General features: G+C 39.6%; 1 protein-coding gene across 7 annotated transcripts in view; it reads left to right on the forward strand.

Moving 5' to 3' along the window:
* The window catches only part of NPHP1 (nephrocystin 1), a 98684-nt gene that overhangs the window by 23473 nt on the left and 48076 nt on the right, over positions 1–27135 (forward strand). For 4 of the 7 annotated variants that reach the window (XR_010317879.1, XM_023541104.1, XM_023541107.1 and 1 more), the window contains exons 3-9: positions 584–644; positions 1698–1822; positions 3542–3788; positions 22774–22875; positions 23751–23851; positions 24192–24234; positions 25288–25375. Coding sequence is in view for 6 of the 7 variants with exons in the window: in XM_023541104.1 (XP_023396872.1) it covers positions 584–644; positions 1698–1822; positions 3542–3788; positions 22774–22875; positions 23751–23851; positions 24192–24234; positions 25288–25375 (767 nt within the window). In the remaining variant the exon portion in view is untranslated. Of the gene's footprint in view, positions 1–583; positions 645–1697; positions 1823–3013; positions 3404–3526; positions 3789–22773; positions 22876–23750; positions 23852–24191; positions 24235–25287; positions 25376–27135 lie in introns of those variants that run through there. The other 3 variants (XM_023541105.1, XM_064268392.1, XM_023541108.2) reach the window with 3 other exon arrangements.

The raw sequence follows: 27135 nt of genomic DNA on the forward strand, positions 1-27135 counted from the left end.
AACCTGTAAGGACAGGCCGGGTTCAGAAGTGGCGTGTGCTCTGGTGGAGGAGGCAGCTCTAGAACCTGTAAGGACAGGCCAGGTTCAGAAGTGGTGTGTGCTCTGGTGGAAGAGGTAGCTCTAGGACCCTATACTCTGCTTTCACGTTGTGACCCTACTGTCAGCTACGTGACCTTCAGCTGGGATGAGGATTATTATGAGGCTTAAATGAGATAGGACTTGGCATTGTGCTTGGCACACAATAAATTTTAGATGTTATTATCACTCTTAATTGTATCTACCTGGCTAGGTCCTAGGTTTATGGAATTTTAGAGCCAGAGAAGCATTTTAGAGTCCAGTGGTCTCCCTTATTTTAGAGGTAGGAAACTGAAGCCCAGGGTTATCATTTCTGGGGTCCTCAGAGCTTTGCTGTGAAGATCACCTGAGCTAATGGGTAGAAAAGGATTTGCATGGGATTTTTGAAAAAATGTTTTTCCTAAATAGCTAATTGCATTGCCTGCTTAAAGACTGTATGATTTTATAAAATAATGTTCTGGTTCTGACAATGAAAAAAATTGTTTTTTCTTTCCTTTTTTAAATCTAGATGTATCCAGTTAAAACATGCAATAGATGAAAATAAAAATACTCTTCAAAAATTAAGCAAAGTAAGTATTACAGTTAATCATATTATAAAAGATCAGTATTTATACAAATATTTCATTAAGTGTGAATCAGTTAGAGTTGGTAAGTTCCTGGGTTCATGTTAGTGGTGAAGTCTAACCCCAGTCAATGCTGGCTTGCTCAGGGCTTCCTAAGTTTGTACGTAAGAGCAGAACAGCCAGGGAAGCTAAAAAAAAAATCCAGCTTCAATGTACTTACCCAGGATTGAGAAATCAGAGAATCCAGGAGGAAGTTGTTTTAATTTTAGCATTGTGTTAGCTTTGTGTTTTACAGTTTAGAATTGTTTTCATTTTAATTACATAACCCAGCCCTGAGGATAAATGGTAAAGAAGCCTGTTGTATCAAACAGCAGATCTAATATCAGTGACTCTGCAGAAATAGGAGGAACTAGAATTTACTCTTGGCAATCCCCTCAAGATTTTTTTTTTAATATGGGTGCGAGCTCCAGCCAGATACACAGGGTCATACAGAGGGTTTAAATTGGAGGCTTCTGGAAGTCATCTCCCTGCCCGTACATGAGTTCACTTCACTGTATCTGAGACAAGTGATCACTGAGATCTCTTCTGAATTTCTCCTGGGACACAAAGGTCTTCAGCTCAGGAAGTACACTGACCCTGAGTTTAAAGCCCAGTTGTTCCTGTCCCACATATGAGGGGATAGGCTCACGAAGGCCAGGCAGCTGTCTTTGCCCTACTGCAGTGACAGAACTCAGGATTGTCACCCATCTTTTTGACTTCAAGCTCAACCTTCTGTCTAGAAACTGTCCCTGACTGATTATGGAGGGCCTGCAATACTTAACAAGAAAACAAAACACAAAACACAGGTGGTGTGGTTTTATTATTTTTTTTCATTTGGTTTGCATTCCACCTCAATCATCTCCATTTCTTTTAAATTGTACTTACTTCCCTAAAATAGGTATGGCCCCATCTTAATATTGGCTTTATTTTATAACATTTATTGTAGTTTTTTCTTATAAAATAAATAAATAGGAAACTGAAATTAATTTTTCAGTGAAGTAGATTTATATTCTCTCATAGGCTGATGAATCTGCACCAGTTGGGAATTACAATCAGAGAAAAGAAGAGGAGCATAATCTCTTGGATAAGCTAACCCACCAACTGCAACAGCTCGCTGTGACCATAAGCAGAGAAAATATAACTGAGTATGTGTCCTTCCTTCCCTTTTGTCTTTCTTTTAGATACTGTACCACCAAAAGTTTTAATCTTTAACTCAGGATAAAGCCATATAACAGTGTAGACATAAGCAAGCGATTAGTAACGATAGGATCGGTCAACATTTATTTGTTGTTTATAAGAGAATGTGTTTAGGCCCCATGAGGAGTATAAAGTGTAAGTCATCGACCCTGCCCACAAGTAATTTTGTGGTGGGAGGTCCCTCTCCTCTCTGGCCGATTCTTTTATATCTCAAAAGAGATTGACTCAAGATATAACCTCATCCTGTAGATTGAATCCTGCCTCACTAACATAACTGCCTGTAATACTGCCTTATTGACATTATAGAGGTTAGGATTTACAACATACAGGATAATCGCATCAAATCACAAAACGGTGGACAACCACACAATACTGGGAATCATGGCCTAGCCAAGTTGACGTATGTTTTGGGAGGTTACAATTCAGTCTGTAACAGATGGGAAAGGATTATTGTTTGTTTTATTCGTTGTTGTATCCCAAGCCCATAGTGTCTGACATATAATAGGTGCTCAAATAAGTGATGACTCTGCTTAACTCTGAATGAATAAATGGAGCTAAGAAAGATTTAGTGATTCATCCAAACTAGTAGTGTCCTGGCTCCTCTCTTCTTCACCTCCCATTTCACCACTTTAATACCTTCCCAAAATGTCTCTCTATTCATCTCTAATGCTGTTTCCTTAGTTGATGCTGTTGTTATTTTTCACTTTTAACACCATCGTTGCCTTCAGTCTTTCTTCTCTCAGTCTGCCCACCACGTTGTACCCTAGTCATCTTGCTAAAGTGCAGATCTGATCATGCCCTTCCATCACTTCATCTCAAAAATAAATCTCAAATGAGCTGCATTCTATCCACTTGTTTTCAGCCTTACCTCTTGCTAATTTCTTCCAAGCCTTGCCCTCCTGAAGTTTTCTGATCTTGAGCCCCTTTTTTCTTCTTCCTCCTTTTTACTCTCTTTTGACCTGACTCTGAGCTCTCCCTGATCCCTGCCCACGAAGGTGCGTTTCCTCGTATACCCGTGTTCTAGTACTTGTTGACCTATGTGGTGATTATCCATTTTCTCAGTTGTCTCACTGTAAGCTTCTTGAGAACATTCGACTTTGTATCCAGTGAGCCTGACATGGAACCTGACATATAACATCATCATCATCGTTAGCTGTCACTGAGAGCTTACAATGGGCAGGCAACGTTCTAAATACTTTGCAAGTTGTAACTCATCTGATCTTTACAACAACATTATCAGTCAGGCTCTATTATTATCTTCACTTTATGGATGAAAAGTGGAAAGATGAAAAGAAACCTACCCCAAGTCACACAGCGAGGGGGAGATGGAGCCAGAACTTAAACTCAAAGCCTGTGCCCTAAGCACTGTGCAGTAATGCTCAGTCAGCGTCTGCTGAGTGGATGAGTCCAGCACCTGACCTCAAGTCCTGCACACGCTCAGCCACGTCACGGACAGTCCTCACGAACGTTGTCTCCTTGTCCGCTCTCGGCCTCTCACGTCACGTACTCTTAGGTAGATGGTGGAGAAGGTGAGTCGTGTTTTCCCCCCAGTTCCTTTACCTGCCAGCTCTAGATTTGGATCAGTTCTGTACAGAAGTTGTGCTCATCCTTAGTCTGTTCTTGCCTGTTATTTCAAATAATCCTAGTGATAGAACTATTTTCTGCAGAATTGGGACACTTACTGAAAGGGAGGAAGATGATGATTCTGCTGAGGAAGGTGAAGAAGAAGAGAGAGAAGAGGAAGATGATGAAGAAGAAGACGACGACGATGATAGTGAAGAAAGTGGTGAGGAGGAAGAGGGAACAGCAGAGAAGGAGAAACAGGAAGATGAACCTCACACACAGGCAACAAGTGAAGAATATATTGCAGTTGGAGATTTTACGGCTCAGCAAGTTGGGGATCTTACGTTTCAGGTAGGTAGAAACAAAACTGGGATTTAATGTCAGGACGAGCTGGCGTACCTAATAGAATAAGGCAACTCTGTCTGTATGCCTGTCTCACATACTCCTGGAACCTGTTTAAGTGAAGTAAGTAGTAAGTAGGGTTTGCCTGATGGCAGGTAAATGCACACATGCTCTTTGGTTGTGTTGAAAATAGCGTTAATGTTGATATTTCCTGATTTAGGGGTAAAGTTTTGCAATTTACTCTTGATTGTCATCCATATGTGTTTGTTTAGATAATTAGGGTGCTGTGCTGAGCTAGGGACAGAAGGGAACAGTCCACACTGGAACGTAGCAGTTCTCGTTGTTGACTTCATGAGAGGGTGTTGATGAGGAATTGACTTATTCACTCTCTTCCTTGGCCTCCATGCTCGCTTGCTGTGTATAAGTTGTACAAGAAGTGGAAGAATAAAGTTGAGACTTTTAAAGAGATTTGAGGCTATGTTTATTGCCAGAGAACTGAACTGGAGAAATTTTAATGAATATATGAATCTTGGCCCTTATATTTATAAAGCTTCACAGCTTAATAACTGATTGATGATAAAATACACAAGAATATTGTACTGCTAATTTTGTTTTTTAGTTCCTAGGCATTTTTCCAAGTTCTCCTTGAAAATGTCATCAATGTTAGACAATAATGTGTATTTTAAGTGTTTGCCTTTGAATGTTCTCAGTAGTGAAAGTTCTTCTTCAAAGATGGATTTGGAGTGCCATCGAATCAGTTCCCACTCATGGCGCCCCTGTGCACAACAGAATGAAACACTGCCCAGTCCTGTGCCATCCTCACAGTTGCTCCTACGCATGAGCCCATTGTGGCGGCCACTGTGTCAATCTATCTCCCTGAGGGTCTTCCTCTTTGTTGATGACCCTCTACTTTACCAAGCATGACATCCTTCTCTAGGGACTGATCCTTCCTGACAACGTGTCCAAAGTATGTGAGACGCAGTCTTGCCATTCTTGCTTCCAAGGAGCATTGTAGTTGTACTTCTTCCAAGACAGATTTGTTCTTTTTTTTGGCAGGCCATGATATATTCAATATTCTTCACCAACACCGTAATTCAAATGTGTCAATTCTTCTGTCTTCCTTATTCATTGTCTAACTTTCACATGCATATGATGTGATTGAAAACACCGTGGCTTGGGTCAGGCACATCTTAGTCCTCAAGGTGACATCTTTGCTTTTTAATACTTTAAAGAGATCTCTTGCAGCTGATTTGCCCAATGCAGTGTGTCTTTTGATTTCTTTACTGCTGCATCCATGGCTGTTGATTGTGAATCTAAGTAAGATGAAATCCTTTACAACTTCAGTCTTTTCTCCATTTATCATGATGTGGCTTATGGATACATTTGTGAGGATTTTTGTTTTCTTTATGTTGAGGTGTAATCCATACTGAAGGCTGTGGTCTTTGGTCTTCATTAGTAAGTGCTTCAAGTCCTCTTCACTTTCAGCAAGCAAGGTTGTGTTCATCTGCATAACGCAGGTTCTTAATGAGTCTTCCTCCAATCCTGATGCCCTGTTCTTCTTCATATAGTCCAGCTTTTTGAGTTATTTGCTCAGCATACAGATTGAATAGGTATGGTGAAAGGATGCAACCCTGATGCACACCTTTCCTGACTTTAAACCATGCGATAATATCCCCTTGTTCTGTTCGAACAACTGCGTCTTGATCCATGTACAGATTCCTCATGAGCACAATTAAGTGTTCTGGAATTCCCGTTTTGCACAGCGTTATCCGTAATTTGTTATGATCCACAAGGTTGAATGGCTTTGCATAGTCACTAAAACACAGGTAAGCATCTTTCTCATATTCTCTGCTTTTAGCCAGGATCCATCTGATACCAGCAATGATACCCCTGGTTCCACGCCTTCTTCTAAATCTGACTTAAATTTCTAGCAGTTTTTTGAATGATCTTCAGCAAAATTTTGATTGCATGTGATGTTAACGTTATTGTTTGATAATTTCTGCATTTGGCTGAATCACCTTTCTTGGGAGTAGGCATATATATGGATCTCTTCCAGTCAGTTGGCTAAGTAGCTGTCTTCCAAATTTCTTGGCATAGATGAGTGAACACTTCCCAGCGCTGCATCGGTTTGTTGAAACATCTCAGTTGGTATTCTGTCAATTCCTGGAGCCTTGTTTTTCACTAGAGCCTTCAGAGCAGCTTCTTCCTTCACAACCATCAGTTCTGATCATTCGTTACCTCCTGAAATGGTTGAACGTTGACCAATTCTTTTCGGAATAGTAACTCCCTGTATTCCTTCCATCTTCTTTTGATGCCTTCTGTGTCATTTAATATTTCCCCCATAGAATCCTTCACTATTGCAACTTGAGGCTTACATTTTTCTTCAGTTTTTTCAGCCTGAGAAATGCTGAATGTGTTCTTCCCTTTTGGATTCCCTATCTCCAGGTCTTTGCACATGTCATCGTAGTACATTACTTTGTCTTCTGGAGCCACCCTTTGAAATCTTCTGTTCAACTCTTACTTCAGCATTTTTTCCTTTTGCTTTAGCTACTTGACGTTGAAGAGAAAGTTTCAGAGTCTCTTCTGACATCCGTTTAGGTCTTTTCTTTCTCTACGGTGTTTTTAATGGCCTCTTGCTTTCTTCATGTATGGTGTCCTTGATGTCATTCCACAACTCATCTGGTCTTCGATCATTAGTGTTCAACGCATCGAATCTGTGCTTGAGATGGTCTCTAAATTCAGGTGGGATGTACTCAAGGTTATACTTTGGCTTTGACTTGTTCTAATTGTCTTCAGTTTCACCTTGAACTAGCAAATGAGTCATTGATGGTCTGACCTGCAGCGGGCCTGTGGCCTTGTTCTGACTGCTGATACTGAGCTTTTATTTATTTATTTAATTTTTATTGTGCTTCAGCAGAAGTTTACAAATCAAGTCAGTCTCTCATACAAAAATGTGTGTACTCCTGGTTGTTCCCCCTCTAATGAGACAGCACAGTCCTTCCCTCCATCCTGTATTTCCATGTCCATTCAGCCAGCTTTTGTCCCCCTCTGCCTTTTCATCTCCCCTCCAGACAGGAGCTGCCTGCATAATCTCATGTGTCTACTTGAGCCAAGAAGTTCACTCCTCACCAGTACCATTTTCTATGTTATAGTCCAGTCCAATCCCTGTCTGAAGAGTTGGCTTTGGGAATGGTTCCAGTCTTGGGCTAACAGAAGGTCTGCGGGCCATGACCTCTGGAGTCCTTCTAGTCTCAGACCATTAAGTCTGGCCTTTTTACCAGAATTTGAGGTCTGCATTCCACTGTTCTCCTGCCCCATCAGGGATTCTCTGTTGTATTCCGTCAGGCCAGTCATCGGTTGTAGCTGGGCACCATCTAGTTCTTCTGGTCTCAGGCTGATGTAGTCTCTGTTTTATGCGGCCCTTTCTGTCTCTTCGGTTCTTATTACCTTGTGTTTTTGGTTTTCTTCATTCTCTTTTACTCCAGGTGGGTTGAGACCAATCGATGCATCTTAGATGGCTGCTTCCTAGCATTCGAGACCCCAGACGCCACTCACCAAAGTGGGATGGAGAATGTTTTCTTAATAGATTTTATTATGCCAGTTGACCTAGATGTCCCCTGAAACCATGGTCCCCAAACCCCCAACCCTGCTACTCTGGCCTTCGAAGAGTTCGGTTTATTCAGAAAACTTCTTTGCTTTTGGCTTAGTCCAGTTGTGCTGACCTCTCCTGTATTGTGTGTTGTCTTTCCCATCACCTAAAATAGTTCTTGTCTACTACAAATTTAGTGAATACCCCTCTCCCTTCCTTCCTCCCTTTCCACACTCATACCCCTCAAAGAATATTTTCTTCTGTGTTTAAACTTTTTTTTGAGTTCTTATAATAGTGGTCTCATACAATATTTGTCCTATTGCAACTGAGTAATTTCACTCGCCATTCCAGGTACCTCCATGTTATGAAATGTTTCATCATTGTTCTTTATCAATGCATAGTATTCCATTGTGTGAATATACCATAATTGATCCATTCATCCATTGAAGGGCACCTTGGTTGCTTCCATCCTTTTGCTATTGTAAACAGTGCTGCATTAAGCATGGGTGTGCATCTATCTGTTCGTGTAAAGGCTCTTATTTCTCTAGGATGTATTCCAAGGAGTGGGATTGCTGGATCATACGGTAGTTCTATTTCTAGCTTTTTAAGGAAGTGCCAGATCGATTTCCAAAGTGGTTGTACCATTTTACATTCCCACCAGCAGTGTATAAGTGTTCCAATCTCTCCACAACCTCTCCAACATTTATTATTTTGTGTTTTTTGGATTAATGCCAGCCTTGTTGGAGTGAAATGAAATCTCATTGTTGTTTTGATTTGCATTTCTCTAATGGCTAATGATTGTGAGCATTCCCTCATGCATCTGTTAGCTACCTGAATGTCTTCTTTGGTGAAGTGCCTGTTCATATCTTTTGCCCATTTTTTAATTGGGTTACTTGTCTTTTTGTAGTTGAGTTTTTACAGCATCACCTGTATTTTAGAGATCAGGCGCTGATGGGAAATGTCATAGCTAAAAACTTTTTCCCAGTCTGTAGATAATCTTTTTACTCTTTAGGTGAAGTCTTTGGATGAGCGTAGGTGTTTGATTTTTAGGAGCTCCCAGTTATCTAATTTCTCTTCTGGTGTTTGTGCATTGTTAGTAATGTTTTGTATACTGTTTACGCCGTGTATTTGGGCTCCTAGCATTGTCCCTATTTTTTCTTCCATGATCTTTATCGTTTTAGATTTTATATTTAGGCCTTTGATCCATTTTGAGTTACTTTTTGTGCATGGTGTGAGGTTTGGGTCTTGTTTCATTTTTTTGCGGATGAATATCCAGTTATGCCAGCACCATTTATTAGAGAGACTTTTTACCTTTTTAACTGACTTCGGGTCTTTATCAAATATCACATGCTCATATGTGGATGGCTGTATGTCTGGATTCTCAATTCTATTCCATTTGTTCCAGATGGGTTGAGACCAGTTGATGAATCTTAGATGGCTGCTTCCTAGCATTTAAGACCCACTCAACAAAGTGGGGTGGAGAATGTTTTCTTAATAGATTTTATTATGCTAGTTGACCTAGATGTCCCCGGAAACCATGGTTCCATGGGTCTATGTATCTGTTGTTGTACCAGTACCAGGCTGTTTTGACTACTGTGTCAGTATAATAGGTTCTAAAATCAGGTAGTGTGAGGCCTCCCACTTTGTTCTTCTTTTTCAGTAATGCTTTACTTATCCGGGGCCTCTTTCCCTTCCATATGAAGTTGGTGATTTGATTCTCTATCTCATTAGAAATGTCCTTGGAATTTGAATCGGAATTGTATCGTATCTATAGATCACTTTTGGTAGAATAGACATTTTTACAATGTTGAGTCTTCCTATCCATGAGCAAGGTATGTTTTTCCACTTATGTAGGTCTCTTTTGGTTTCTTGCCGTAGTGTCTTGTGCTTTTCTTTGTATAGGTCTTTTACATTCTGGTTAGATTTTTTTCCTAAGTAAATTATCTTCTTGGGGGCTACTGTAAATGGTATTGATTTGGTGATTTCCTCTTTGACGTTCTCTTTGTTCATGTGGAGGACTCCAACTGATTTCTGTATGTTTATCTTGTATCCTGATTCTCTGCTGAACTCTTCTATTAGTTTCAGTAGTTTTCTGGAGGATTCCTTAGGGTTTTTTGTGTATAAGATCATGTCATCTGCAAATAGAGATACTTTGACTTCTTCCTTGCCAATCTGGATGCCCTTTATTTCTTTATCTAGCCTAATTGCTCTGGCTAGGACCTCCAACACAATGTTGAATAAGAGCGGTGATAAAGAGAATCCTTGTCTGGTTCCTGTTCTCAACGGGAATGCTTTCAGACTCTCTCCTTTTAGGATGATGTTGGCTGTTGGCTTTGTATAAATGCCCTTTATTATGTTGAGGAAATTTCCTTCAATTCCTATTTTGCTGAGAGTTTTTATCATGAGTGGGTGTTGGAATTGTCAAATGCCTTTTCTACATCAATTGATAAGATCTTATGGTTCTTGTCTTTTATTTATATGATGGATTACATTGATTGTTTTTCTAATGTTGAACCATCCCTGCATACCTGGTATGAATCCCACTTGGACATGGTGAAAAAAATTTTTTGATATGTTGTTGAATTCTGTTGGCTAGAATTTTGTTGAAGGTTTTTGCATCTAAGTTCATGAGGGATATAGGTGTGTAATTTTCTTTTTTTGTGGTGTCTTCACCTGATTTTGGTATCAGGGATATGCTGGCTTCATAGAATGAGTTTGGGAGTATTCCATCCTTTTCTATGCTTTGAAATACCTTTAGTAGTGTTGTTGTTAACTCTTCTCTGAAAGTTTGGTAGAACTCTCCAGTGAAGCAGTCAGGGCCAGGGCTTTTTTTTTTTCTTGTTGGCAGTTTTTAAATTACCTTTTTGATCTCTTCTTTTGTTACGGGTTTATTTAGTCGTTCTACCTCTGTTTGTGTTAGTTTAGGTAGGTAGTGTGTTTCTAGAAATTTGTCCATTTCTTCTAGGTTTTCAAATTTGTTAGAGTACAATTTTTTTTTTATTAACTTTTATTAAGCTTCAAGTGAACGTTTACAAATCCAATCAGTCTGTCACATATAAGTTTACATACATCTCACTCCCTACTCCCACTTGCTCTCCCCTTCTTGAGTCAGCCCTTTCAGTCTCTCCTTTCGTGACAATTTTGCCGGCTTCTCTCTCTCTCTATCCTCCCATCCCCCCTCCAGACAAGAGTTGCCAACACAATCTCAAGTGTCCACCTGATATAATTAGCTCGCTCTTCATCAGCGTCTCTGTCCCACCCGCTGACCAGTCCCTTTCATGTCTGATGAGTTGTCTTCGGGGATGGTTCCTGTCCTGTGCCAACAGAAGGTCTGGGGACCATGGCTGCCGGGATTCCTCTAGTCTCAGTCAGACCATTAAGTTTGGTCTTTTTATGAGAATATGGGGTCTGTATCCCACTGATCTCCTGCTCCCTCAGGGGTCCTCTGCTGTGCTCCCTGTCAGGGCAGTCATCGATTGTGGCCAGGCACCAACTAGTTCTTCTGGTCTCAGGATGATGTAGGTCTCTGGTTCATGTGGCCCTTTCTGTCTCTTGGGCTCTTAGTTGTCGTGTGGCCTTGGTGTTCTTCATTTTCCTTTGCTCCAGGTGGGTTGAGACCAATTGATGCATCTTAGATGGCCGCTTGTTAGCATTTAAGACCCCAGACGCCACATTTCAAAGTGGGATGCAGAATGATTTCATAATAGAATTATTTTGCCAATTGACTTAGAAGTCCCCTCAAACCATGTTCCCCAGACCCCCGCCCTTGCTCCGCTGACCTTTGAAGCATTCATTTTATCCCAGAAACTTCTTTGCTTTTGGTCCAGTCCAATTGAGCTGACCTTCCATGTATTGAGTGTTGTCTTTCCCTTCACCTAAAGCATTTCTTATCTACTGATTAATCGATAAAAAACCCACTCCCACCCTCCCTCCCTCCCCCCCTCGTAACCACAAAAGTATGTGTTCTTCTCAGGTTTACTGTTACTCAAGATCTTATAATAGTGGTCTTATACAATATTTGTCCTTTTGCCTCTGACTGATTTCGCTCAGCATAATGCCTTCCAGGTTCCTCCATATTATGAAATGTTTCACAGATTCGTCACCGTTCTTTATCGATGCGTAGTATTCCATTGTGTGAATATACCACAATTTATTTACCCATTCATCCGTTGATGGACACCTTGGTTGCTTCCAACTTTTTGCTATTGTAAACAGAGCTGCAATAAACATGGGTGTGCATATATCTGTTTGTATGAAGGCTCTTGTATCTCTAGGGTATATTCCCAGGAGTGGGATTTCTGGGTTGTATGGTAGTTCTATTTCTAACTGTTTAAGATAACGCCAGATAGATTTCCAAAGTGGTTGTACCATTTTACATTCCCACCAGCAGTGTATAAGAGTTCCAATCTCTCCGCAGCCTCTCCAACATTTATTATTTTGTGTTTTTTGGATTAATGCCAGCCTTGCTGGTGTGAGATGGAATCTCATCGTAGTTTTAATTTGCATTTCTCTAATGGCTAATGATCGTGAGCATTTTCTCATGTATCTGTTGGCTGCCTGAATATCTTCTTTAGTGAAATGTGTGTTCATATCCTTTGCCCACTTTTTGATTGGGTTGTTTGTCTTTTTGTGGTTGAGTTTGACAGAATCGTGTAGATTTTAGAGATCAGGCGCTGGTCGGAGATGTCATAGCTGTAAATTCTTTCCCAGTCTGTAGGTGGTCTTTTTACTCTTTTGGTGAAGTCTTTAGATGAGCATAGGTGTTTGATTTTTAGGAGCTCCCAGTTATCTGGTTTCTCTTCATCATTTTTGGTAATGTTTTGTATTCTGTTTATGCCTTGTATTAGGGCTCCTAAGGTTGTCCCTATTTTTTCTTCCATGATCTTTATCGTTTTAGTCTTTATGTTTAGGTCTTTGATCCACTTGGAGTTAGTTTTTGTGGATGGTGTGAGGTATGGGTCCTGTTTCATTTTTTTGCAAATGAATATCCAGTTATGCCAGCACCATTTGTTAAAAAGGCTTTCTTTTCCCCAATTAATTGACACTGGTCCTTTGTCAAATATCAGCTGCTCATACGTGAATGGATCTATGTCTGGGTTCTCAATTCTGTTCCATTGGTCTATGTGCCTGTTTTTGTACCAGTACCAGGCTGTTTTGACTACTGTGGCTGTATAATAGGTTCTGAAATCAGGTAAAGTGAGGCCTCCCACTTTCTTCTTCTTTTTCAGTAGTGCTTTGCTTATCCGGGGCTTCTTTCCCTTCCATATGAAATTGGTGATTTGTTTCTCTATCCCCTTAAAATATGACATTGGAATTTGGATCGGAAGTGCGTTAAATGTATAGATGGCTTTTGGTAGAATAGACATTTTTACTATGTTACGTCTTCCTATCCATGAGCAAGGTATGTTTTTCCACTTAAGTATGTCCTTTTGAATTTCTTGTAGTAGAGCTTTGTAGTTTTCTTTGTATAGGTCTTTTACATCCTTGGCAAGATTTATTCCTAAGTATCTTACCTTCTTGGGGGCTACTGTGAATGGTATTGATTTGGTGATTTCCTCTTCGGTGTTCTTTTTGTTGATGTAGAGGAATCCAAGTGATTTTTGTATGTTTATTTTATAACCTGAGACTCTGCCAAACTCTTCTATTAGTTTCAGTAGTTTTCTGGAGGATTCCTTAGGGTTTTCTGTGTATATAATCATGTCATCTGCAAATAGTGATAACTTTACTTCTTCCTTGCCAATCCGGATACCTTTTATTTCTTTGTCTAGCCTAATTGCCCTGGCTAGGACTTCCAGCACGATGTTGAATAAGAGCGGCGATAAAGGGCATCCTTGTCTGGTTCCCGTTCTCAAGGGAAATGCTTTCAGGTTCTCTCCATTTAGAGTGATATTGGCTGTTGGCTTTGCATAGATGCCCTTTATTATGTTGAGGAATTTTCCTTCAATTCCTATTTTGGCAAGAGTTTTTATCATAAATGGGTGTTGGACTTTGTCAAATGCCTTTTCTGTATCAATTGATAAGATCATGTGGTTTTTGTCTTTTGTTTTATTTATGTGATGGATTGCATTAATGGTTTTTCTGATATTAAACCAGCCTTGCATACCTGGTATAAATCCCACTTGATCAGGGTGAATTATTTTTTTGATGTGTTGTTGGATTCTATTGGCTAGAATTTTGTTGAGGATTTTTGCATCTATGTTCATGAGGGATATAGGTCTATAATTTTCTTTTTTTGTAATGTCTTTACCTGGTTTTGGTATCAGGGAGATGGTGGCTTCATAGAATGAGTTGGGTAGTATTCCGTCATTTTCTATGCTTTGGAATACCTTCAGAAGTAGTGGTGTTAAGTCTTCTCTGAAAGTTTGGTAGAACTCTGCAGTGAAGCCGTCCGGGCCAGGGCTTTTTTTTGTTGGGAGTTTTTTGATTACCGTTTCAATCTCTTTTTTTGTTATGGGTCTATTTAGTTGTTCTACTTCTGAATGTGTTAGTTTAGGTAGGTAGTGTTTTTCCAGGAATTCATCCATTTCTTCTAGGTTTGCAAATTTGTTAGAGTACAATTTTTCATAATAATCTGAAATGATTCTTTTAATTTCATTTGGTTCTGTTGTGATGTGGTCCTTCTCGTTTCTTATTCGGGTTATTTGTTTCCTTTCCTGTATTTCTTTAGTCAGTCTAGCCAATGGTTTATCAATTTTGTTAAGTTTTCTAAAGAACCAGCTTTTGGCTTTGTTAATTCTTTCAATTGTTTTTCTGTTCTCTAATTCATTTAGTTCAGCTCTAATTTTTATTATTTGTTTTCTTCTGGTGCCTGATGGATTCTTTTGTTGCTCAGTTTCTATTTGTTCAAGTTGTAGGGACAGTTCTCTGATTTTGGCTCTTTCTTCTTTTTGTATGTGTGCATTTATTGATATAAATTGGCCTCTGAGCACTGCTTTTGCTGTGTCCCAGAGGTTTTGATAGGAAGTATTTTCATTCTCATTGCTTTCTACGAATTTCCTTATTCCCTCCTTAATGTCTTCCATAACCCAGTCTTTTTTCAGGAGGGTATTGTTCATTTTCCAAGTATTTGATTTCTTTTCCCTAGTTTTTCTGTTATTGATCTCTAGTTTTATTGCCTTGTGGTCTGAGAAGATGCTTTGTAATATTTCGATGTTTTGGACTCTGCAAAGGTTTGTTTTATGACCTAATATGTGGTCTATTCTAGAGAATGTTCCATGTGCGCTAGAAAAAAAAGTATATTTTGCAGCAGTTGGGTGGAGAGTTCTGTATAAGTCAATGAGGTCAAGTTGGTTGATTGTTGTAATTAGATCTTCCGTGTCTCTATTGAGCTTCTTACTGGATGTCCTGTCCTTCTCCGAAAGTGGTGTGTTGAAGTCTCCTACTATAATTGTGGAGGTATCTATCTCACTTTTCAATTCTGTTAAAATTTGATTTATGTATCTTGCAGCCCTGTCATTGGGTGCATAAATATTTAATATGGTTATATCTTCCTGATCAATTGTCCCTTTTATCATTATATAGTGTCCTTCTTTATCCTTTGTGGTGGATTTAAGTCTAAAGTCTATTTTGTCAGAAATTAATATTGCTACTCCTCTTCTTTTTTGCTTATTGTTTGCTTGATATATTTTTTCCATCCTTTGAGTTTTAGTTTGTTTGTGTCTCTAAGTCTAAGGTGTGTCTCTTGTAGGCAGCATATAGATGGATCGTGTTTCTTTATCCAGTCTGTGACTCTCTGTCTCTTTATTGGTGCATTTAGTCCATTTACATTCAGGGTAATTATAGATAAATAAGTTTTTAGTGCTGTCATTTTGATGCCTTTTTATGTGTGTTGTTGACAATTTCATTTTTCCACATACTTTTTTGTGCTGAGGTGTTTTTCTTAGTAAATTGTGAGATCCTCATTTTCATAGTGTTTGACTTTATGTTAGTTGAGTCGTTAACGTTTTTCTTGGCTTTTATCTTGAGTTATAGAGTTGTTATACCTTTTTGTGGTTACCTTATTATTTACCCCTATTTTTCTAAGTAAAAACCTAACTTGTATTGTTCTATATCACCTTGTATCACTCTCCATGTGGCAGTTCAATGCCTCCTGTATTTAGTCCCTCTTTTTGATTATTTTGATCTTTTACCTATTGACTTCCATGATTCCCTGTTATGTGTATTTTTTTTTTAATTAATCTTAATTTGTTTGTTTTTGTGATTTCCCTATTTGAGTTGATATCAGGACGTTCTGTTTTGTGACCTTGTGTTGTGCTGATATCTGATATTATTGGTTCTCTGACCAAACAATATCCTTTAGTATTTCTTGTAGCTTTGGTTTGGTTTTTGCAAATTCTCTAAACTTGTGTTTATCTGTAAATATCTTAATTTCGCCTTCATATTTCAGAGAGAGTTTTGCTGGATATATGATCCTTGGCTGGCAGTTTTTCTCCTTCAGTGTTCTGTATATGTCATCCCATTCCCTTCTTGCCTGCATGGTTTCTGCTGAGTAGTCTGAACTTATTCTTATTGATTCTCCCTTGAAGGAAACCTTTCTTTTCTTCCTGGCTGCTTTTAAAATTTTCTGTTTATCTTTGGTTTTGGTGAGTTTGATGATAATATGTCTTGGTGTTTTTCTTTTTGGATCAATCTTAAATGGGGTTCGATGAGCATCTTGGATAGATATCCTTTCGTCTTTCATGATGTCAGGGAAGTTTTCTGTCAGGAGTTCTTCAACTATTTTCTCTGTGTTTTCTGTCCTCCCTCCCTGTTCTGGGACTCCAATCACCCGCAGGTTATCCTTCTTGATAGAGTCCCACATGATTCTTAGGGTTTCTTCATTTTTTTTTAATTCTTTTATCTGATTTTTTTTCAGCTATGTTGGTGTTGATTCCCTGGTCCTCCAGATGTCCCAGTCTGCATTCTAATTGCTCGAGTCTGCTCCTCTGACTTCCTATTGCGTTGTCTAATTCTGTAATTTTATTGTTAATCTTTTGGATTTCTACATGCTGTCTCTGTATGGATTCTTGGAACTTATTAATTTTTCCACTATGTTCTTGAATAATCTTTTTGAGTTCTTCAACAGTTTTATCAGTGTTTTCCTTGGCTTTTTCTGCAGTTTGCCTTATTTCATTTGTGATATCTTTAAGCATTCTGTAAATTAGTTTTTTATATTCTGTATCTGATAATTCCAAGATTGTATCTTCATTTGGGAAAGATTTTGATGCTTTTGTTTGGGGGGTTGTAGAAGCTGTCATGGTCTGCTTCTTTAAGTGGTTTGATATGGATTGTTGTCTCAGAGCCATCAGTGGGAAACTAGTTTTTCCAGAAAATCCGCTAAAAAAAAAATGCAGTCAGATCCCTATCAGAGTTCTCCCTCTGGCTCAGGCTATTCAGATGTTAATGAAGCCGCCTGGGGAGGGTGGGGGAGGGAACAGAGAGATAGGAGAGTAGCACCTCAGAATATAGCCAGAGTTGCTTGTCTTGCTTGAAATGACTATTATGTCTGAGATTCCCGCGGGGCGCGTCGCCTATGTGTGCTGGCTGTGTGGAGATTGCCCCCGGGGGGTCTGGCCCACTGGAGTCAAGGTCAGATCCTCCGCTTCCAGCCCCACGCCTAGCGTCAAGGCTCCCCTACTGGGACGGTGCACTCTTGACTCCAAAATCAGTCGCTGCCTCCCGGGTACTTCTCGTCCCTCCAGCCGCGTTGCCGTGCCGCCTCCGAGAACCAGTTGGGCCGCTTTCCGGGGTTAGTTCAGGTGGGTGGAGCAGCTCCCCGTGCTTGTGCCGTGACCGAGTGTCCCGGCTGGGACGCTGTTCTCCCCGCTCCAATACCAGTCGCTGCCTCCCGGGGACTTCTCCTACTGGCTGCGTCCCACGCCGCCCGCGCGACCCAACTGGGCCCCCTCCCGGGGTTAGTTTAGGGGGGTGGAGCAGCTCTCCGTGTTTATGCCGTACCTGCGTCCAGTCCAAATCCTGGCGGGATGGTTCCCTGGCTGGGACGCTGCTCTCCCCGTTCCAAGACCAGTCACTGCCTCCCGGGGACTTCTTCTACCGGCTGCGTCCCACGCCGCCTGCGGAACCGGCTGGTCCCCCTCCTGGGGTTAGTTCAGGGGGGTGGAGCAGCTCTCTGTGCTTGTGCCGTACCTGACTGGTACTCTGGCTCCAGGCTCTGAAAACAATCGCTGCTTCCCCGTATTAGTTCGTTCTCCGTCTCTAAATCTGTGTTTGTTGTTCAGGGTTCGTAGATTGTTATGTATGTGATCGATTCACTTGTTTTTCCGTGTCTTTGTTGTAAGAGGGCTCCGAGGTAGCGTCTGCCTAGTCCGCCATCTTCCATCAGAGTACAATTTTTTATAGTAATCTGATATGATTCTTTCAATTTCAGTTGGGTCTGTTGTGATATTGCCCATCTCATTCTTAATCAGGTTATTTGCTTCCTCTCCTGTTTTTCTTTTGTCAGTTTGGCCAATGGTTTATCAATTTTATTAATGTTTTCAAAGAACCAGCTTTTGGTCTTGTTAACTCTTTCAGTTGTTTTTCTGTTCACTGTTTCATTTAATTCTGCCCTAGTTTTTATCACTTGCTTTCTTCTGGTGCATGACAGTTTCTTTTGTTGCTCTCTATTTCTTCAAGTTGTAGGGATAGCTTTTGATTTTGGCCATTTCTTCTTTTTGGATGTGTGCATTTATTGCTATAAATTGACCTCTCAGCACTGCTTTCACTGTGTCCCAAAAGTTCTGATAGGAAGTGTTTTCATTCTCATTGGATTCTATAAGATTCTTTATTCCATCCTTAATTTCTTCTATAACCCAGTCATTTTGTTCAGTTTCCAAGTGTTTGATTTATTTTCCTTACTTTTTCTGTTATTGATTTCCACTTTTATGGCCTTATGGTCAGAGAAGATGCTTTGTTATATTTCAGTGTTTTGGATTCTGCTAAGGCTTACTTTATGACCTAATATGTGGTCTATTGTAGAGAATGTTCCATGTGTACTAGAAAAGAAAGTATAGTTGGTTGCTGTTGGGTAGAGTGTTCTGTATATGTCTGTGAGGTCGAGTTGGTTGATTGTGGCATTTAGCTCTTCCGTATCTTTGTCGAGCTTCTTTCTGGATGTTCTGTCCTTCGCCAAAAGTGGTGTGTTGAAGTCTCCTACTATTCTTGTGGAGCTGTTTATCTCACTTTTCAATGCTGTTAGAGTTTGTTTTATGTATCTTACAGCCCTGTCATTGGGTGCATAAATATTTAATATGGTTATATCCTCCTGGTATATTGTCCCTTTAATCGTTATATAGTGTTCTTCTGTCCTTTGTGGTGGATTTAACTTTAAAGTCTGTTTTGCCAGAAATTAATATTTCCACTCCTGCTCTTTTTTGATTGTTGTTTGCTTGATATATTTTTTTTCCATCCTTTGAGTTTTACCTGGTTTGTGCCTGTAAGTCTAAGGTGTGTCTCTTGTAGGCAGCATATAGATGGATCGTGTTTTTTTAGTCCATTCTGCCACTCTCTGTCTCTTGATTGGTAAATTTAGTCCATTTACATTCAGCATAATTATGGATAGGTATGAGTTTAGTGCTGTCATTTTGGTGTCTTTTTTCCACTTACTTTTTTGTGCTGAGTAGTTTATATATTATCTTTTCCTCTTATTTGTTGTTGTTGATTTTGTTTTTGCTGAGTCTTTATGTTTTTCTTGTATTTTATTTTGATATGTAGGATTGTTTGTTTCCTTTGTGGCTACCTTAATATTTACTCCTATTTTTCTGAGTTTAAACCTAACTTCTGTTTCTTTATATCGCCTTGACTCCCTCTCCATGTGAAAGATCTATGACTATATTTTGTCATCCCCCTTTATTGTTTTAATGTTGTCATCTCTTACATAATGATATCGCTGTTTCCCTGTTTTGAGCATATTTTTTATCTTTATTTATTTTCTTGATTTCCCTGTCCGTGTTGATATCTGGTTACTCTGTCCTGTGTTCTAGTCGTGGGTCGATATCTGATATTATTGATTTTCTAACCAGAGAACTCCTTTAGAATTTCTTGTAGTTTTTATTTGATTTTTACAAATTCCCTAAACTTCTGTTTTTCTGGAAATGTCCTAATTTCGCCTTCATATTTGAGAGAGAGTTTTGCTGCATATATGATTCTTGGCTGGCATTTTTTTTTCTTCAATGCTTTATATAAATCACCCCATTGCCTTCTTGCCTGCATGATTTCTGCCAAGTAGTCCAAGCTTATTCTTACTGACTGTTCTTTGTAGGTGGCTTTTCATTTATCCCTAGCTGCTCTTAAAATTCTCTCTTTATCTTTGGTTTTGGCAAGTTTGATTATAGTGTGTCTTGGTGACTTTTTTTTGAGATCTATTTGATGTGAGGTTCGATGAGCATCTTGGATAGATATCTTCTCATCTTTCATGATATCAGGGAAGTTTTCTACCAACAAATCTTCAGCAATTCTCTCTGTATTTTCTGTTACCCTTCCCAGTTTTGGTACTCCGATCACTCGTAGGTTATTTCTCTTGATAGAGTCCCTCAGGATTCTTAGGGTTTCTTCATTTTTTAATATTTTTTAATCTGATTTTTCTTCCTATATATTGGTGCCAAGTGTTTTATCTTCAATCTCACTAATTCTGCCTTCCAGTTCATCAATTCTACTCCTCTGACTTTCTATTGAATTGTCTAATTATGTAATTTTATTGTGAATCTTCTGAATTTCTGATTCCTGTCTATGAATTCTTGCAGCCTATTAAATTTTTCATTATGTTTTTGAATAACCTTTTTAATTTCTTCATCTGCTTTATTTGTGTGTTCTTGGCTTTTTCTCAATTTGCCTGGTCTCCTTCCTGATCTTATTCCTGATGTCTTGAAGAGTTTTGTATATTAACCTTTTGTATTCTGCATCTGGTAAATCCGGGAAGGCCCCTTCATCCAGAAGATCCCTTGTTTCTTTGTTTTGAGAGCTTGTTGAAGCGATTGTGGTCTGCTCCTTTATGTGATTTGATAATGACTGTTGTCTCTAAGACATCTATAAGTTATTGTATTATTTATTTTATGTTTGCTTACTGTATCCTAGGTTTTTGCTTTGTTTTGTTTTGATATGCCCAAATAGGCTGCTTGAGTGATCTGGCTTGATTATTTTAGCATTTAAAGCTCTAATGTCTTGTCACAAGATGGCTAGAACTGTTACCAGGTATATGAGCCTAGGAGTCCATTCACTTTTCTTGTATAATTCAGCTCAGGTGTCCAGGTAGTTGGTTATCAAGTGTGTGGTACAGGCTGTGTCCTATGATCCTAGAGGATCAGGGGTGATTGCTATAGGCACAGGTATCAGGTTGCAGTAGGGGGTCATGCTCTGAACAAGGCAGGGGTCTGACAACCATCCCCCGAGTGTATGTGAGGAAAGTGCGTCCCTCTTCCCTAGAGCACACAAGTGGGTGGGTTCTGCAGCATGGGCACCCGATGCTTTTGTTTGTAAAGACTGGGAGGTCCCACCTAACCTTGGACCCCTTTCGTGTGTGGCTAGGTGACATTGATAGAGCCACCAGTCCTCAGGCCCCTGATAATGGGTAGGTGAGGACCCTGTTTAATAGGCAGAGTGGCGTCAAACATCAAAAACCCACCTCTCCACCACACAGCTGAAACAGTTAAAGTCAGATCTCAGACACATACACCATTGCAGTCTGCCAGCAAGGGTCTGATATCCTGAGATGGGCCCACACAGGTCAACGCAGGGGTGAAAGACACTCAGAATCCATGGACTGTTTGTGCCTGCACAGGAGCTGCTTCTGTCCTGAGCTCCCCAGTTTAGTGGAGCTAGCAGACTATCTTTTCCCCCAATTGTTAATTTATTCCTTCTCCAAGGCCAGGAAAATGGCGCAGGGTGTGCAGCAGGACCTATCTCAGGCCCAGGGAAATAGGCAGCCACTGAAGCCAGCTTGGGGACTAGGAGCACAGTAAAATAAATGCAAGTACTTAGCTTTTGCCGAGAGTGCTGTTCTCCTCTAGTTCTGAAGGTGTAAGTAGACTGGGTTGCTCGCTGTCTCTCCCTGAGGCAACCGCGTCCCGGATGCTGCCGCCAGCCCCACTGCAGTCACTCCAGGGGATTGTGCCTGAGGGGCACTAGTTCCGCCGAGTTAGGTCTGGCAGTTCCTTGTGGGTTCTGAACCACCTCTCCCTTCCCTTTCCACTCAGTCTAGTTTCCTGACTTTGCCTGTGATGTTTAGGGCTCCTAGCTTGTCATACATATAATCATTTCACTTGTTTTTTCGTGTCTTTCTTGTAAGAGGGATCACCGGAAGCATCCGACTACTCCACCATCTTGGCCCTGCCTGCGATATTGAGCTTTTCCATCATCTCTTTCCACAGAGGTAGTCAATTTGGTTCCTGTGTATTCCATCTGGTGAGGTCCATGTATATAATATTTCTGTTTATGTTGGTGAAAGAAGGTATTTGCAATGAAGAAGTCATCGGTCTAGCAAAATTCAATCATTTGATCTCCAGCATCATTTCTATCACCAAGGCCATATTTTCCAACTACCGATCCTTGTTCTTTGTTTCCCACTCTCTCATTCCAATCACCAGTAATTACCAGTGTATCCAGATTGCATATTTGATCAATTTCAGACTGCAGAAGTTGGTAAAAATCTTCAATTTCTTCATCTTTGGCCTTAGTGGTCAGTGCATGAATTTGAATAATAGTTGTATTAACTAGTCGCCCTGGTAAGTGGATGGATATCATCCTGTCACTGACAGCGTTGAATTTCAGGACAGATCTTGAAATGCTCTTTTTGACGACGCATGCAGCACCATCCCTCTTCAGGTTGTCATTCCCAGCGTAATAGACCATGTGATTGTCCGATTCAAAGTGGCAGATACCAGTCCATTTCAGCTCACTGATGCCTAGGATATTGTTCTTTATGTGTTCCGTTTCATAAAGATGGATCATATTTTTCTAAATGGACAAGTGTTATTCAAAACATATCTGATGAATTAGGTGGGTAAATTGTGCTAGGTAAATTTTTTGCTTTAAATATTTTTTGCTTCAAAATGGGGCTTAACTTTGGGAACTTATATACTGCTTCTGAAAACATTTTTTCCATAGATAGATTCTGGAAGTATTTTGCAGAATGACGGAATTTTTGGAATACGTTTTGAGCACCTAAAAGTAATTGTGAAAGATGGTTCCTATTTGAATTTATGGTTCGAGTGTGTGTTAAAATAGCTAAATAACCGAAATAAATAATCCATTTATGGCCATATTTGGTGTAGAGGTAGTGTGTGAGGAAGCTTTTGATAAAAATTGGGATAAATAATGGATTAAGAAAAGATATTACCTTTTCTTCAGCTTATATTTTGAAGTATTGGCAATGAAATATACTCGTGATTGTTGAGTTTTTTTTTTTAATTTTTACCATTTTTTTGCTTTAAGAAGGGGGAGATTCTCCTGATAATTGAAAAGAAGCCCGATGGCTGGTGGATTGCTCAGAACACCAAAGGAAATAAAGGTCTTGTCCCCAGAACCTACTTGGAGGTTGGTATTTATTCTTTTCCTTCATAACTTTTTTATATTTTTAATAAAGCATGCTGTATTCTTTGATCAGCTGACTATTATAAAGAATTTATACATTTATATTGCCTTGTGGAAAATTTGTGGCGATTTATACTTCCACCCGTGGCATCAAGAGTGCTTGCTTCTCCACACATTTGCCGGTGATGGCTGTCATCAGTCTTTTTAATTTTTGCCAATGTGACTGGCAAAAAGTCTCATTACTGTTTTTATTTGCATTTACTGTACTGCTGAGGAGACTGTACATCATTTCATCTGCCCCCTGACCGTTTATATTTTTTCATTTGTGGATTTCCTTTTCTGTTCTTTTGACCATTTTTCTAAGGGATTAAAAAAAAAAAAGTTTTCTTACTGATATATTAGTTTTTGGAATATCTTAATAGTAATATATTAATCCTTTGAAATTTGTGACGGATAAACTTTCTTTGCTGTCTTTCAGACATTCACATTTTTTATGTAGCTTTATCTGTCAGTGTTATTTCTGTTTATGATTTTTGGCTTTGATGTAATAATTGAGAAGGACTTCTCCATCTCAAGATTATTTTCTTCTAATACTTTTATAATTCTTTTATTTCTATTTAACCTTTTTTTGCATTGAATAAATTTCATCTTGAATTTATTTTGATTAAACTTGACCTCTACCTAAGTCCTTGTAATTTTCCCAATAACGAGGTTATCATATCATGTGTTGAGAATCTTTCCCTGGTGATTTTTTTTTTTTTCACTCATATACTAAATTCCTGACTACACTTAGGTCTGTTTCTGAAAGTGCTGGTATTTTTTTTTTAGTTGTTTTTTGCGTTTAGTATAAAGCACTTCATATTTCAATGATTTTTCAGCCCAGTAATAAAGAAAAAGGCCAAGAATCAAGTGAAGAAGGCAGTGAAGAAGATGTAGAGGTGGTGGACGAAACAGCAGATGGAACAGAAGTTAAACAGAGGTAAAAGAAGTGTGAGAGGATATCAAAATAGGCTCAGTAAACTTTTTAATTATTTATTTTTGCTGTTTTATATGTAATTCAAGACTTCCTTAAAATGGAGACAACTTGTGTCTTGAGAACAGTACTTTTCATATTATTGTTTTGCTTCAAGATCATCACAACTTTAATTTTGTCATGTTTTTACTGCATGATATTGTGTGTCTCGGTTTCATCTAGAGGCTGCCATGTTTTCAGAACTGACGGACGATTAGGTGTTTTGTCCCTTATTAATGAAGTTCCGCTAGTTAAGGGAACCCGCATCACCCACCCCTGCACTCACCTTGGTGTTCTGTCTCCCCAGAACGGATTCTCACTGGAGCGCTGTTCGGAAAGCTATTTCAGAGGTTGGCATCTCCTGTCTTGTCAATGACATCTTATTACCTTATAGTCCTGACTAAGATCAGATTCAAAACAGGGTGGAGAGTTTAGGAGATGTGTTAGATCTTAAACAAGATACACACACACACACCTGTTGCCGTCAAGTCGATTTTAACTCATCGCGACCCTATAGGTAGAGTAGAACTGCCCCACAGAGTTTCCAAGGAGTGCCTAGTAGATTCGAACTGCCGATCTTTTGGTTAGCAGCCGTAGCACTTAATTGCTGCACCACCACGGTTTCCTAAACAAGATACAGAGCATCAAAAGTGCAGAGCGTAAGACATACGTCAGGTTTAGGAAGCCTGTACTCCAAGGAGCGTTTCTTACAGGGTCAGAGGAGCAGGTAACCTCATCCGTGATTTGAGGGCTTGGGAATATCTCACATTGGTCCTGCCTGAATTTCCTGTCATTTGGATGAAGATCAATGTTAAATGTCAGTTAATATTTGAAAAATGATGAAAAGCTCAAAAATTACCTGTAATCCTATCATTAAAAAAAATTTCGTAACAAAATGAAAATCCCTGCTCTGCTGTCTTTGCCTCCAGTCCCACCCTGTAAGTTGTCACCATTTGCAGTTTGCGAAGTGTTCTTCCTGACCCCTTACTCTGTGTGTGTGTATGCATGTATGTGTGTGCATGTACACATACACAAAAAGCCACTAGGTCCTCAGTGTGTGTGAGCTTACAGCATTAACTCATCTGTCTCACATGCAGTGTTTTGTGGAACGGGATAGGAGTAGGTACATCTCGATGAGGGGTGTACAGGAAACAGCTGGTCTGGAGCAGAGCTCTGCACATTGAACACTGCGTGGGGATTAGGCCCTAGAGAGAGACCAGGACTCAGTGACGGCATCCTCTCAGGAATTTTGGGGTTAAATTACTGTATTCTTCCACTAGGGTCTGCATATTTATGTTTTCCTTTTGGGGCTATAGCCGCCATAGTGGTCAGGAGAAGTATCATAGAGGTGAGGAAATGCGAACGAAAACAGGCAAATCAATTTTGTTTTTTACCATTTTCAGCAGATAAACACTATCGATGCGCTAGCCACAACGGGAGCCGTTCCTGCAGGGTTCAGGCCATCCACACTCGCCCAGCTTCTGGAGGAAGGTAACACGTGTCTAGTAGTAGAGCAGTCAAGGTTCAAGTCTACTGTGTCTGTCATAACCACAACAAACGACCCCCGCCCCCAACTGCTTCATGGAGAAGGACGTGGCAGTCTTCATCTGTAAAGATTACAGTCTTGCACACCGTATGGGACAGTCCTACTCTGCCCTATAGGGTCACCGTGAGTTGGAATCAACTCAGTGGCAATGAGTTTGTTTTTTTTAAACCAAAACAAGGGTCATCACTGAGGCCAAAATATCATTTGATCCCAGTAGAAAGGAGATTTCTTTAAAGTCTTCTTTAATGGGAAGGGATATAGTAGATGAATTACCAAGTGGCTTTGGATTTATAACAGAATATTTGAAGAAATCTCAAGTCTGTCTGTAATTTCTTTATTACAGATGTATGGTGGCTGGTATATTAAATGTAGATCTTTTATTTTAAAGAGTGTGTAAAATAAGATTATATGAGTATTAACTGAAGGTACTTCTCTTTTCTCTTTCTCTCAAGACCTCTCCTTATAGAATAAATTCTTAATGATATTTTTAAAGATTATATGTATATATAATTTTAATTTTAGAGATGGGAGAGATCCTAGAGATAGTATCTGTAGTGAATTGCTAGTTGATGAAATAAATAGGATGAGGATTTCTTACTTAGAGGCTATTCTTTCTTTTTATTTTTAAGTCTTAGCCAGCATTAATTCTGAATCTTTGAGTTTTAAACACAGGGATTTTTTTAAGTACAAAAGTAATGTGATATAATGAGAAGTAATACAGTTAATTATTGGCTCCCACTGTCCCCTTCCCCGAATTACCACTGCTCTTACAGTAATCAGAGTATTTTCTAGGTGTTTTTGTGTGGTATTGCAAACATTTACAGATATAAGTAGGCTAGGTTGGTTTTTGTTTGTCTCATTTTCAAAAATTGAGCTACCTTTTTGTCACTTATTTGTCTGTACATCAAGGACTTTCCCCAAAGAAGTAGACATGGATTAACTCATTCTTAAAAATAGCTGTGAACTATTCCACTGTCTGTGAGTTAATGAGGATGTAGGTCTGGCTTCTCTAACAGTGGCTTAAACTATAAGAAAAACTTCTCTGGCAAGTGACCGTCCAGGCAAGAGCAGTCAAGGACGTTAGGGATCAAGTCTCCTTCTGATTTATTGCTTCACCAGTCCTGGAAGAGTGTGGCCACATGACTGAATTCTGGGACGTGGGAAAACAAAGCAACGTTAGTAACTTCTGGGTGTGGACATTGAAGGGAAGGGGCATGCCTTCTCCTGCCCCTATCCCCCTTCCCACTGACTAGAGTGTGATCTGATGGGGAGCTATCCTGACTACAAGGATAAACAGAATGTTATAGGCTATTCTTAAAAATCACTGTCCTCGAAACAAAAAATAAAGTTTAAATTAGAAAAATTAACCTGAGGCTGTAAGTTATGTGCGGTTCTTGTTTTGTAAATCTTTCATATTGCCAACTATTTTATCGTTTATCTTAAGGTAAATTATGTTAAGTCCAAAAAGATAACAGCGATTCTGTCTTGAAATCAAATCAGTCACAGTACAGGTAACTAGCGTATTTACACCCGTACCACAGCCAGCTGAGTGTTGGAAAGAGATGGGAATCTTACGTCTTCAGGGACCCTGCCCTGTCAGAGCCCGTCTATTTGCCTGTGCTGGGTTCCAGCTCTTACCCGCTTTTCAGAAGCATGACTCCTGTTGTTACCAGCTCTTTCCTGTATTGTTGGTCTCTGCTGCCTC

Source organism: Loxodonta africana, chromosome 15 (assembly GCF_030014295.1).
Source record: "Loxodonta africana isolate mLoxAfr1 chromosome 15, mLoxAfr1.hap2, whole genome shotgun sequence".
NCBI classification, from domain to species: Eukaryota; Metazoa; Chordata; class Mammalia; order Proboscidea; family Elephantidae; genus Loxodonta; species Loxodonta africana.